The sequence below is a fragment of the Manihot esculenta genome, chromosome 17 (genome assembly GCF_001659605.2).
Source record: "Manihot esculenta cultivar AM560-2 chromosome 17, M.esculenta_v8, whole genome shotgun sequence".
Classification (NCBI taxonomy): Eukaryota; Viridiplantae; Streptophyta; class Magnoliopsida; order Malpighiales; family Euphorbiaceae; genus Manihot; species Manihot esculenta.
The window spans coordinates 29,537,755-29,551,753 of NC_035177.2; the positions used below are offsets into that span (position 1 = coordinate 29,537,755).

Here is a 13,999-nt window from a genome sequence, read left to right on the forward strand (position 1 = left end):
TCAAACAAATCAGACCATTGGGACATGGTGTAAAGTTGGCCGTTTATTTGAGCTCAATACTCTAAAAATGTATGCTTGCTCCACCACCGCTACTTCAGTTTCTTCTCCATCTCTGTTGACTCTTTAGCATTCACGGTTAGGTCATATCTCCCTTGGTCATTTATAGTTTTTTGTTTCCACAGGATATCTAGGAAATGTAAAACATGATATTATTGATTGTCATTCATGTCAACTTGCTAAACAAACATCTCTCTTAGTGAGTCAATTTCTACCTAACCTTTTGATTTAATTCATTCAAACACTTGGGTCCCTGCTCCTGTTCATACCTTTAGTAGCTGTCGATATTTTGTTATTTCTATCAATGATTACTCTCGATTTACTTGGATCTATCTCATGCATAGTCACTCTGAGTTACCTGCCATTTATTTTAGTTTTGCTCAAATGTTTTAAATGCAATTTTCTTGTCCTATTAAAATTCTCCGAACTGATAATGCAATGGAATACAAAGAGCAAAATCATTTTAAATTTCTCAAAAAGCAAGGCACTATTTTACAACACTCTTGTCCAGGCACATCTTAGTAAAATGGTAGAGCTGAAAGGAAATATTGGCACATTCTAAAAACTATTCGTACTATTCTCTTTTCTTCTTTATGTCTTGAATGTTTTTTAGGAGAAGTTACTCTCACAACTGTTCATATCATCAATCGCATTCCATCACCTACTATTGGTAAGCAATCTCCCTATGAATGATTATTTGAAACCTCCCCCAATTATAGTCTTCTCAAAGTTTTTGGTTGTGCTTGCTTTGTGCATTTACAACCACATAAATATAACAAATTACAACCTCGATCCTGCCTGTGTTATTTTCTTGGATATTCCATAGAACAAAAGGGTTATCGATGTTGTGATCCCATCTCTTAAAGTCTTCGAATTTCTCGTCATGTTGTCTTTTGGAACATCGTAAGTTTTCAACTATGTCTTCCTTTTCAATTACTCATTTCTTTACTGACCCTTCCATTGAGTTGTTTCCATATGATCTCCGTAATTTTGCAATAGGTACCTCTTCAATTGAGCTCAATCAAGCACCTCCTATTACATCCTCTCCCAATATATATGTTATGGATGAGGCTCCCCCTCCTTCCACCAGTCCTCTTCGTCGTTCCACTCGGGTAAGGGAAACTCCTACTTATCAACATGACTACCATTATTTTTCAACTGTTAGCTCCCTTTATGAACCTCGTACCTACCACGAGGCTTATACTAATCCTCTATAGCAAAAAGCCATGACTGAAGAATTACAAGCATTGAAAAAAAAAATAGCACTTGGGATTTAGTTGATTTGCCTGCAGGAAAATCCTTGGTTGGATTTACAAGATCAAGACTCGTTCCGATGGTACAATTGAACGTCACAAAGCACGTCTTGTTGCTAAGGGGTATACTCAAGAATACGACATTAATTATGAGGAGACATTTGCTCCAATTGCTCGCCTTACATCAGTGCCCAGCTTAATTGCTATCGCTGCTACTAAACAATGGTCTCTGTCTCAGATGGATATCAAAAATGCTTTTCTTAATGGAGAACTTTCTAAAGAAGTATATATGCAACCTCCACCAGGTTATGCTCATCCACTATGATCATCCACCAAATTAAAGTTTGTCATCTTTGAAAAGCCTTGTACGGTCTTAATCAAGCTCCCCGTGCTTGGTTTTCTAAGTTCAACAATATTGTTATTCAACATGGTTTTCATCAAAGTTCTTATTTTTCTGCTCTATTCCTTCGAAAATCCGATAAAGGTATTATTCTATTATTATTTTATTTTGATGATATGATCATCATTGTTAATGATGCGAATGGAATCACTGCACTTAAGCACCATCTTTGTCAATCTTTTGAAATGAAGGATTTAGGATTACTGAGTTATTTTTTGGGTCTTGAGGTTACTCATTCTTCCAATGGTACTTATCTCTCCCAAGCTAAATATGCATCCGAACTCATTTCTAAGGCTGGTTTAACCAACAGCAAAATCATCTCTCCTACTCTAGAGTTGAATATGCGTCTTGCTCCCACGAATGGCACTCTTCTGTCTGACGCTTCTCTGTACAGGCAATTAGTTGGAAGTCTTGTTTATCTCACTTTTACTCGCCTTGACATTGCACATGTTGTTCATGTAGTAAGTCAGTTTATGTCAGCCCTTCGTTCAACTCACTATGCATCTGTCCTTCACATCCTTCGTTATGTCGAGGGTACTCTCTTTCATGGCTTACATTTCTCAAATCAGCCTTCCTTGTATCTACGAGCCTATGTTGATGCTAACTGGGCAAGTGATTCTACCGATTGATGATCTACTACTGGCTTTTGTTTCTTTCTAGGTGATTCTTTGATTTCTTGGCGAAGTAAGAAATGAACATTAGTTTCTCGTTCAAGTACTTAAGCAGAAAATCATGCTTTAGCTTATGCCACTAATGTACTCATTTGGTTGTGATGGTTACTTGTTGATTTGGGTATTGATTACTCTGTAGCTACAAATCTTTATTGTGATAATCAAAGTGCTATTCAAATTGCTCATAATGATGTGTTTCATGAATGCACAAAATATATTGAAATAGATTGTTATTTCATTCAACAACACATCTGTAATGGCATAGTTTAACTTCATTACATATCTTAATACATCCGTAATGGCATAGTTTAACTTCGTTACATATCTTCTGTTGATCAATCGACTGGTCTATTCACTAAATCTCATTTTCCTGAACGTTTTCACACTTTGCTTTCCAAACTCAAGATGGTGCCTACTCTACCCTCTTGAGTTTAAGAGGGGATGTTAATGTAATTATTGCATGTATTGAAGGCATAAAATCTCTGTGTCATTAGCTTGATAACAACATAATTTTAAGCTGAAATCAGTCTTGTATTTATCTTCCTCTTTATTTATTTTATGATGGCATACATATTTATTTGTACCTAAGAACAATATACAACAATTCTTTCTTTTTCTGTGCTATCACAATTATATAACTCACAAATATTTTTATTTTTTTATATAAAATATTTTATTTTCTTTTAAGTATTAAGAAATGCAATGATCACAAATATTAGTAATATTGAGAATTATAATAATTATAAAAATTAATATAAAAGTTACTTCATAGGTATATTATGGGGTAATTTTCATTTATGGTCACTCAACTTAAATCATAGTTTCATTGAGTGATGACTTGAACTCACCTGTGGATGCTTCTCTTGTGATCATTGTTGCATGTATGAGTTCAAGGTGAGATATTGCGCATGTGGAAGGTCACATGGCTAGACGGAATGTCCATGCGCTCATCCTAGGGAGAAGGCTCACCGCCAAGATCTTTGCAGGTATCACAACTTCGGTACGACCTGCCCAGACTTTCGCAAGGATGGGAGCAAGAAAGACCAAGTGCAACTACAATTTTCTATGTGCCACCACTACAATCCCTCATGAATCTCATAGCCAGGTCCTCTATCAGGAATGAAGACGACGACGATGAAGTGGCAGACGGCGACTGGTTGGTAAGAGCAGATGCAACTGCAACTGCAACTACAGCGAAAGAGGGAGCCAATGACGGTGAGGACATGGTCTATAGTCACCTCCAAATTCTCGGCAAGTACCATCATAAACAAAATTAAAGAGATTGCAAAAGGGTTAAAAAACTATATCTTGCTGAGGTTAATAATCCTTGACGTGGTAAAGAAATTTTTTTTCCCTTCTTTTAGCCACGTAGAACATGCCATATGTGCATTTCATCAGAAACTCACTCCAGTATTCATTTCAAATAAATATTTAAATATTATCATAAATTGAAGTTCCACGCACTAAATTTCATAAACTCATAATATTTTGTATGTTTCTTTTTTATCCCTTTTTGATAATCAATAATTCCTTAGTCTTTTTTAGATTTTTATTCTTAATATCCTCTTCCATTTCAATTAAAACAAAACAAAATATTTCATTATTTCAAATTTATTATTTAATATAAGTTGAAATTTATGAACTTCATACATTCAAGGCAAGTTTTTTATTTTGTCTAGTTTTTAGTTGAGTCTTTTTCTTGTCCAATAATTTAGAAAATGTTAGATATATATTTAGTAGCAGCAATACAATACTAATATTAGGAAGTAAATGTTTCCTCTCATTGAATTCTACTCACAGGGCTATTAAATAAATATGCATCTTATTCTATATATTATAACATATTAATATTATTTATAAAAAATTAACAATTTTTTTAAAAAACAAGTTAAATTACAAGTATATAAAAAAATATGCGATGCATGTTTCAAATACTAAATATAATAACTTTGCATGGCCAACTATCGAACTTGATCGCCAAAAATAACTCTCGTCTTCCCCTTTAAATTTTCTGCTTGGAGAATCCGTTCTTTCACAATTTCAACTCACAATCCAACCATGGCCTTTACAGAACCCACCATGCTTCCTCTTATTTTTGCAGCCTTCATCATCTGTTTCTGCTCTTTTTCTTCATTGGCTGAGCTTCAAAGTTTCCAGCAGCCATTGAAATCTGATGGTTCTCTTAGCTTCTTGGTGATTGGAGATTGGGGAAGAAGAGGACTTTACAACCAATCTGAAGTTGCTTTACAGGTACTCTTGTTTTTCTTTTTCTTCTTTTACATCCATAGATGAATTTTCTCCTGCTTTAGTCTCGTATTAATTTTTGTTCCTGCACCATTCTCTTCTTTTCTTTGAGAATAAAAAATTTTATAAAGAAATGAATAATGAATATGTAAAAAAAAAATATGTTTAGATGTGCTAAAAGAGAAAAAAATTTATAAAGAAATTATCTATCTCTTGGATGCAACACTTCTCTTCAATATTGAGTAACGTAGAAGTTTTGGGTTCATAAGTTTCTCTATTTAATTTTTTAAAAAATTCTGAAGAAATTCACATGATATCAATAATCATTTTTGATAAATGTATATATTTATATTTGGTAAAATGATTTTCAGATGGGAGTAATTGGAGAGGAACTGGACATAGATTTTGTGATATCTACTGGAGATAATTTTTATGAAGATGGTTTGACAGGAATTGATGATCCAAATTTTTATGAGTCTTTTACTAATATCTACACAGCCCCAAGCTTGCAAAAGCAATGGTACAGTGGTATGTTAATTCTCCAAATTTAATACAATTATTATATTATTCAATGCTTTGAGAAATATGAATCCATTAATTTAATTAATTTTTTCATTATTTTCTTTTCTGCAGTTTTGGGTAACCATGATTACAGAGGTGATGTTGAAGCACAGTTGAATCCAATCCTCACACAAAAGGATAGCAGATGGCTTTGCATGAGGTCATTTATAGTCAATGCAGGTAAACAAAAAAATAAGAAGAAGAAATAAAAGTCCTAATTATTATTTTTTTTTTTTCTAAAAATTTAAATCCTGAAGCAACAAACTGCTTGAGATTTGTTCAGGGCATAATTGATATTAATATTTTAATTTTTTTTTTTTTTTGTCTTATTTCTGCAGAAATTGTTGAAATTTTCTTTGTGGACACATCGCCATTTGTGAATGACTACTTCACAAACCCAGAACACAACTATGACTGGAAAGGTATTTCTCCTAGGGAGACTTACCTTGCAAATCTTTTGAAGGTAATGCTTCAAAATTCACATGCATATTTTATGAAATTTACTAATAAATCCACATTTGATGCAAAAGTTGAAATGAATTCTTATATTTATTTATTCCAAAAAGAAATTTAAAAGCTATTCTCAAAATTTAAAGGGTAAATAAAACAAAAAATTCAATCCACAACGGGGAAAGGTAATGATGGATTTGATTTCACCTCTGTAATAGGATGTGGATGCAGCACTGAGCAGCTCCACTGCAAAATGGAAACTTGTTGTTGGTCACCATGCCATCTTAAGTGCAGGACATCATGGAATCACAGTAGAGCTTCTTCAGCAGCTTGTTCCAATTCTACAGGTAATTTAAAAATAAATGAATCAGCCAGTAATTACCAAAAGAATATTCATGAACCTTGAAGTTGCAATTTTTTTCTCTATTATTTTCCCAGGAACATAATGTTGATGCTTACATAAACGGGCATGATCACTGTATCCAACATATCAGCAGCAGTCACAGGTACAACCTATAGATTTCCACAAGAAACAACATTAAAAAAGTTTATGCAAAACATTAAATCAATTGTTTCTCAATGCAGCAACATTCAATTCATAACAAGTGGAGGCGGCTCAAAGGCCTGGAGGGGTGATATAAGGAAGTGGGATCCAGAGGAATTGAAGTTATATTATGATGGCCAAGGATTTATGTCAGTGCAAATGACTGACTCCATGGCCGCTTTTGCATTCTATGATGCCTTTGGCAGTGTTTTGCACCAATGGAGCATATCCAAAGAGAGTCACTCAGCTGCATAAAGATGCAAGAATCGATAATAGCAAATAGGATTATACCATCACTATTATAAATAGAAAAAAAAATGCAGGGCAGATGCAAATAAAAAAGAGAATTTGTAATGATCCTCAAAAAACATAGGTGAACTACGCTTTATAGGCTTCCGTACTGATGTACAAATGTAAAAATTCATATTGGTAGTTACAGTTAGTTTTATTTAAAAAACTTTGATGATTACCTTTTTCTTTCTGCTGAACACTGCATCTTTCCAGAGGATGAACTGTCATGTGATTTCCACGCATTCCTTTTCAGAGCACAAGGAGAGATCCAATCATTGGATTGCTTTGAGTTTCAATCAACATGTAGAGCAATTTTACTCATTTTACAGATTCCACAAAAAATCAACATAAATAATTTGATCTTATGCTGTTTGAATCGTATTAGAAAATCCAACTTAGAACAGAAATACATACATTAAGAAAACGTAAAAGTGCAAGGGGAAGGAAATTGCTGAACAACAAAACCGGCCAATGTTGCAGCTCAAGTGATTAATGTTATAAACAACTTGAAATCCCTTGTCAAGAACCTTCAAATGGAACAATGTATATAATTCCCTCTGTTCTCCAATATGGTAAGCTCAATTGTAACTCTGTGTAATCTATGTAAATAATCTTCCCATGCAATAATGGCAGCAGAAAATTTTGCCCAATCAAGGGAAAGTTCACATTTCTGGTTGTTGTCATCACAGCTGAACACCAATTCCAGCAGCTGATGATCCCTCAAACGAAAGACTTCAAGGAAATAATTTTCTCCCTTTGTGATTGCGATACTTGTATTACATTGCAACTTTCCTGGTGAGAAATAAGCATCTCCGAGGCTTTCCAACAATAGAATTGTACTATCTATTAGAATGGCAAAAAGATTCAGATATCACTGGATAAAATTCGAAGTTACCATTTTAAAGAAAGTTTGACCTTTTGGCTAGTTTGGGTCCCAATTTGCATGTACTAACGGTTAAGTAAATATAGAAAAAAAAAAAAAAAGCAGATTAGATTTAGAGGAATACGCACATTTTCCTCAGTAGTGGAGTTAACATTTCAGAAAAGGTTTTCAAGAAGGAAAACTTCGCAAAGAAGATTTATTTATATGTGTGCACGCATGTGCGTGCATGTATTGCAGTTTGCTTCAATTTTTGACGAGCGGAGGCAGCTCGAAAGCTTGGACAGGAGATGTAGATTGGTGGAATCCGAAGGAAATGCAGTTTTTCATGATGGTCAAGTTTTCATGTCTATGGAGATTACACAAACTCAAGTAGAATTGTGTTCTATGATGTTTCTGGCTATATTTTGCACAAATGGAGCAAGAACAAAGAGCTTCACTCTACTACCATTTAAGCAAGTTATTTTGCTTCAAGCAAGAACAAGGTGAAGAAGAAGAAGAAGAAACTGATGGGAGCTTGGATTAAGATTGAGGAAGGGATAATGTTATCTTGTAGACTTGTAGTCTTTGTATTTTACGAGAAGGAAAAATTCGAAAAAAAAATTATTTAAGTTATTGCTGGCAAATATTTATTTATTGTAAAATATTTCCTTTGTCATATAATGAGATCGAGCTTATATTAGATTAGTTATTTAATTTTTTAGTATTTAATTTGCCCCTAATTTAGCTTTTGTTATTGCAAATTCCAACAATTAGTTATTTGCATGCGTAACCAAACTAAACACTTCCATATGACCCACGATAGATTTAAAAGTTAAAACTTATAGGGAGAATTACTATTAGTACCTTAGGTTTAGTGAAACTCACTAGTTAGTCCCTTTGGTTTTGACAAACACATTAAAACATCTATGAGATATTAGAAAATCTACTAATTAGTCCGTCCATTAATTTTAGCCATTAAGTATTCAGAAAAGTCTAAAATGAAAGATTTTTTAATGTCTAAAGTTAAATCAATGTCTAAAGTTAACAAATAACTGATTAGTTAACAAATAACTGATTAGTAGATTTTTTAATATCTCAAAAATGTTTTAATGAGTTTTTTTAAATCAATGAACTAACTAGTAAATTTCACTAAATTTGAGGGGCTAAATTGTTATTTTTCCAAATTTATATCATTAATTAAGTTATAAATATATAAATTTAGACTTTTCACCTATAAAATATTTAATTTAGCTAAGCTATCCTTTACTTCCATTTTGATCTACGTTTGAAAATATTTTATTATACACACTTTTTTTTAATTAATTATCAATTATTCAAGGACAGATTAATTAATGCTGAATTAGGAGAAATTTTATTATAATCATTATATATAAAATAGTTAAATTTTGACTATTAATTGGGTGATTTTCACTGATACTGTCTAAATTAAGGAGTTGTAATATAGTAGTACATAATAATTAATTTGTAACAGAAAAATGTCTGAACTTTAATTTCAATAACAATAAAATATACATTAGCTGATTGGTTTAGCTCCGAAAAATTGGTATGACATTATTTGGTGGCATAATATTTACTTTTGCCGGCTAGGACCCTCAGAAAATGAAAGAACACCAATTTGGTTAAATATTTTAATCCTACAGTCCATTTTATTTTATCCTTGACTGTTCCGTTTCTCTTTCTTTTGCCCCAAGATTAAGCGAAGATTAGTGTCTATAAATGAAATGAATTCTGATATTCAATTGTTGAATGAGAGATGGGATTTGGTAGAGAAATTTAGAGAAAACTTAAAATGAGATTTAGAATGAATTTTGAATGTTAGAAAACTTAGATCAAGCTTTAGATTGGTTTTGTTGATTGTGAAAGATATAGACGAACCAGAAGACAGAGAAAAGCGAATGGTCTGTCTGATTTCTATCTGTCAAAAATGGCATATTTGATCAATTCTACTTCAGGCTTAAGACATCTGAGAAGGAGGGAGAGATGCAGAGGAAGATTTGGGTATTCTAAAATGAACAAGTTTAGGGCTTAGGAATAATTGAAAACAATTTTAATTGGGTTAATAGTCTTACATAGTTAGCACTAGTATGGTTAGTAGTGCTCTATGCTGGAAAAAATATATATATATTTACAATGTCAATGCAAAGGCCGCGCTCATTTTTCTAGAGCTCAATCATCACCAATCAGTCCATAGATAGCTTATCGTTACCTCAATTGAAGTTCAAATTTTTTTTGTTACAAATTATTATTAATTAAAATTATGTTATAACCCCTAAGTTCAGGTAGCACTAAGGAAAATAATTGGTATTGATGATAGTGAGACTTATATGGAACCCACTATTATTAATAGCTACAATAAAATCTTTGTATATACTACATAATAATTTTCCCTAAATCAAAGGCAGAGAGGGCCAAATTTTAGAACAATCTATAATAGCTACAACTTTAAATTACAACAAATACAACTTAAAAAATTAATTTGTAAAAGTGTTAATGAGCAATTTACTAATTTATTATTGGTTAGCTTTTAAAATGGTATTTAATAATCATCCTTTATTTGTTTATACTTAGCTATGCTAAGATGAAAAGAATTTGAAACAACTTTCATTTCATGTCCTCACAAGTTACGGCAACCCAACCTCCACCACGAAGCTATAAAGGGTTATTGTATTTGCATGGCCAACTTCCAAATCGCCAAAGATAACTCTCATTTTTCCCTTAAATTTTCTGCTTGGAGAATCCACTTTTTCACAATTTCATCTCACAATTCAACTATGGCCTTCACAAAACCCACCATGCTTTCTCTTATTTTTGCAGCCTTCATCATCTGTTTCTGCTTTTCTTCTTCATTGGCTGAGCTTCAACGTTTCCAGCAGCCATTGAAATCCGATGGTTCTCTTAGCTTCTTGGTGATTGGAGATTGGGGAAGAAGAGGACTTTTCAACCAATCTGAAGTTGCTTCACAGGTCCTCTCTTGTTTTTCTTTTTCTCTTTTACATTCATATATGAATTCTCTACTCTCCTGCTTTTACATCCATATATACAAGTTTTTAAGGATAAATTTCAATTTTGACTTTATAGTTTATCAAAATTATTTCTACAAATATATATATTTTTTATTTTTTAGTATATTATAAAAAGAAAGTTCCTTCCATAACGATATGAATTATATAAGCTTTTTCTTCTTCACCCTTTTGAAATTATCTATTTCATGACCCTGAGAGTGCAACAATTCTCTTCAATATTGGGTAACGTAGAAGAATTGGGTATATAAGTTTCTCTATTTATTTTTGTTTTGTTTTTTCTTAGGAACCCTGAATTCTAAAGAATTTCACATGACATTAATCATCATTTTTGATAAATGTATATATTTATATTTGGTAAAATGAATTTCAGATGGGAGTAATTGGAGAGGAACTAGACATAGATTTTGTGATCTCTACTGGAGATAATTTTTATGAAGATGGCTTGAAAGGAATTGATGATCCAAATTTTTGAGTCTTTTACTAATATCTACACAGCCCCAAGCTTGCAAAAGCAATGGTACAGGGGTATGTTAATTCTCCAAATTTAATACAATTGTTATATTATTCAATGGTTTGAGAAATATGAACCCATTAATCTAATTAATTTTTTCCTTATTTTCTTTTCTGCAGTTTTGGGTAACCATGATTACAGAGGTGATGTTGAAGCACAGTTGAATCCAATCCTCACACAAAAGGATAGCAGATGGCTTTGCATGCGGTCGTTCATAGTCAATGCAGGTAAACAAAAAAATAAGAAGAAGAAGAAATGAAAGTCCTAATTTTTAATTTCTTTTCTAAAAATTTAAATCCTGAAGAAACAAACTGCTTGAGATTTGTTCAGGGCATAATTGATATTAATATTTTAATTTTTTTTTTTTTTGACTTATTTCTGTAGAAATTGTTGAAATTTTCTTTGTGGACACATCGCCATTTGTGAATGACTACTTCACAAACCCAGAACACAACTATGACTGGAAAGGTATTTCTCCTAGGGAGACTTACCTTGCAAATCTGTTGAAGGTAATGCTTCAAAATTCCCATGCATATTTTATGAAATATACTAATACATCCATATTTGACATAATGAAAAAGTTGAAATGAATTCTTATATTTATTTATTTCAAACAAAAATTTAAAAGCTATTCTAAAAAATTAAACGGTAAATAAAACAAATAACTCAAAGCACAACTGGGAAAGGTAATGATGGATTTGATTTCACCTCTGTAATAGGATGTGGATGCAGCACTGAGCAGCTCCAATGCAAAATGGAAACTTGTTGTTGGTCACCATGCCATCTTAAGTGCAGGACACCATGGAATCACAGTAGAGCTTCTACAGCAGCTTGTTCCAATTCTGCAGGTAATTTAAAAATATATGAATCAGCCAGTAATTACCAAAAGAATATTGATGAACCTTGAAGTTGCCATTTTTTTCTCAATTATTTTCCCAGGAACATAATGTTGATGCTTACATAAATGGGCATGATCACTGTATCCAGCATATCAGCAGCCGTCACAGGTACAACCTATAGATTTCCACAAGAAACAACGTTAAAAAAGTTCATGCAAAACACTAAATCAATTGTTTCCCAATGCAGCAACATTCAATTCATAACAAGTGGAGGCGGCTCAAAGGCCTGGAGGGGTGATATAAGGAAGTGGGATCGAGAGGAATTGAAGTTATATTATGATGGCCAAGGATTTATGTCAGTGCAAATGACCGACTCCACGGCCACTTTTGCATTCTATGATGCCTTTGGCAGTGTTTTGCACCAATGGAGCATATCCAACGAGAGTCACGCAGCTGCATAAAGATGCAAGAATCGATAATTGCTAATAGGATTATACCATCACTATTATAAATAAAAAAAAATGCAGGGCAGATGCAAATAAAAATGAGAATTTGTAATGATCTTCAAAAAACATAGGTGAATTATGCTTTGTAGGCTTCCATACTGATGTACAAATGTAAAAATTCATATTGGTAGTTACAATTAGTTTTATTTAAAAAACTTTGATGATTTTACCTTTCTCTTTCTGCTGAAACTCTGCATCTTTCCAGATGATCAACTGTCATATGATTTGCATGCATTCCTTTTCACAGCACAAGGAGAGATCCAATCATTGGATTGCTTTGAGTTTCAATCAACATGTAGAGCAATTTTACTCATTTTACGAATTCCACAAAAAATCAACATAACTAATTTGATCTTATGCTGTTTGAATTGTATTAGAAAATCCAACTTAGAGCAGAAATGCATACATTAAGAAAACGTAGAAGTGCAAGGGGAAGGAAACTGCCAAACAACAAAACCGGCCAATGCTGCAGCTCAAGTGACTAATGTTATAAACAACTTGAAATCCCTTGTCAAGGACCTTCAAATGGAACAATGTATATAATTCCGTCTGTTCTCCAATATGGTAAGCTCAATAGTAACTCTTTGTGTAATTTATGTAAATAATCTTCCCATGCAATAATGGCAGCAGAAAAGTTTGCCCAATCAAAGGAATGTTCGCATTTCTGGTTGCTGTCGACACAGCTGAACACCAATTCCACCAGCTGATGATCCATCAAAACGAAAGACTTCAAGGCAATAATTTTCTCCCATTGTGATTGTGATAATTGTATTACCTTGCAACTTTCCTGGTGAGAAATAAGCAACTCCGAGGCTTTCCAACTATAGAATTGTACTCTCTATTAGAATGGCAAAAAATTTCAGATATCAGTGGATAAAATTCAAAGTTATAATTTTAAAGAAAGTTTGACATTTTGGCTAGTTGGGTCCCAATTTGCATGTACTAACGGTTAAGTACATATTAGAAAAAAAAATGCGGATCAGATTTAGAAGAATATGCACATTTTCCTCAGTAGTGGAGTAAACATTCCAGAAAAGGTTTTCAAGAAGGAAAACTTTGAAATCCTTTGCATAAGTATTCAAGTAACAGACTGCATTTTCGCCAAGGGAGAAGCTTGAAAAACTCTCAGCAAAATTAAATTACGTAATGCAAAGAAGATAGCAATGTAAGAGACATTAAACGAATCGAGGAATACAAAATACGGAAGGGAGAAAAAAAAATGAACTAAAAATAGCGCAATGATGGAGCAATGGATAAACTCACAAAAGCAAAGAGATAAATATGATCAGAAGGCAGCATATCGTCAGGACTCAGGATCAAATAAGCAAGATGAAGATTTATGATCAAGCAAGATTGCAACAACTGTTGTCTTAGAAAAATCCTAAAGCAAAAACCCAGTTTCCCAATTACGCTGAAAATTATCAAAATCTATCCAAGTACGAATTCCAGACAAAAAAAAAAAAAAAAAAAAAAAAAACCAAATCTGTGATCCATTGCAGCTGGATTAGTAGAATTAGAGTAAAGAGAAAAAGAAACACAAAACCAACCTAATCATACCAGTGAATTCCACGAATAGCTCATACTAACAGCCAAAGAACTCCTTTACCTTCTCTTTCAACCTCTCTGTCATCGAAACGAAAACAGTCAAAAAAAAAACAAGAGACCAAGGTATGAAGGAAACTAACAGACCAGGAAAACAAAAGGAAAGAAAAATAACCACGGATGGGAACGAAAGGGATGATAAAGTGGAGACAATTCGTAGCGAT

The 13,999-nt window shown here is 32.9% G+C and overlaps 3 protein-coding genes and 1 pseudogene across 23 annotated transcripts in view; 3 read left to right on the plus strand and 1 right to left on the minus strand.

The window, feature by feature from the left end:
- LOC110605587 overlaps positions 1-13,999 on the minus strand; it is a 60,490-nt gene that overhangs the window by 13,870 nt on the left and 32,621 nt on the right. For 5 of the 21 annotated variants that reach the window (XM_043952649.1, XM_043952641.1, XM_043952642.1 and 2 more), the window contains 3 exons: positions 6,651-7,314; positions 6,096-6,149; positions 5,707-5,977 (listed from right to left, as the gene is read on the minus strand). The gene's annotated coding sequence lies outside the window, so the exon portion shown is untranslated. Of the gene's footprint in view, positions 1-4,640; positions 4,731-5,706; positions 5,978-6,095; positions 6,150-6,650; positions 11,731-13,999 lie in introns of those variants that run through there. The other 16 variants (XM_043952657.1, XM_043952655.1, XM_043952652.1 and 13 more) reach the window with 10 other exon arrangements.
- LOC110604929 lies at positions 1,632-2,651 on the plus strand (annotated as a pseudogene).
- LOC110604930 (purple acid phosphatase 7) lies at positions 3,470-6,435 on the plus strand. The gene is made up of 8 exons (XM_043952445.1): positions 3,470-3,632; positions 4,453-4,631; positions 4,997-5,153; positions 5,259-5,366; positions 5,525-5,649; positions 5,855-5,983; positions 6,075-6,142; positions 6,222-6,435. The coding sequence occupies exons 1-8, from the start codon at positions 3,470-3,472 to the stop codon at positions 6,433-6,435; spliced, it is 1,143 nt and encodes a 380-aa protein (XP_043808380.1).
- Positions 10,126-12,188, plus strand: LOC122722249 (purple acid phosphatase 3-like). The gene is made up of 7 exons (XM_043952446.1): positions 10,126-10,317; positions 10,748-10,817; positions 11,008-11,115; positions 11,273-11,397; positions 11,608-11,736; positions 11,828-11,895; positions 11,975-12,188. Exons 1-7 carry the CDS (start codon positions 10,126-10,128, stop codon positions 12,186-12,188), a joined length of 906 nt encoding a protein of 301 aa, XP_043808381.1.

Excerpts from the sequence above, each read along its gene's own strand:
- LOC110604930 (XM_043952445.1), top strand. The coding sequence starts at position 3,470 with ATGAATCTCATAGCCAGGTCCTCTATCAGGAATGAAGACGACGACGAT. Across the intron at positions 4,632-4,996 it reads AATCTGAAGTTGCTTTACAG|ATGGGAGTAATTGGAGAGGA; the intron begins GTACTCTTGTTT and ends AATGATTTTCAG. Across the intron at positions 5,367-5,524 it reads GTCATTTATAGTCAATGCAG|AAATTGTTGAAATTTTCTTT; the intron begins GTAAACAAAAAA and ends TTATTTCTGCAG.
- LOC122722249 (XM_043952446.1), top strand. The coding sequence starts at position 10,126 with ATGGCCTTCACAAAACCCACCATGCTTTCTCTTATTTTTGCAGCCTTC. Across the intron at positions 11,398-11,607 it reads ACCTTGCAAATCTGTTGAAG|GATGTGGATGCAGCACTGAG; the intron begins GTAATGCTTCAA and ends CCTCTGTAATAG. Across the intron at positions 11,896-11,974 it reads CATATCAGCAGCCGTCACAG|CAACATTCAATTCATAACAA; the intron begins GTACAACCTATA and ends TTCCCAATGCAG.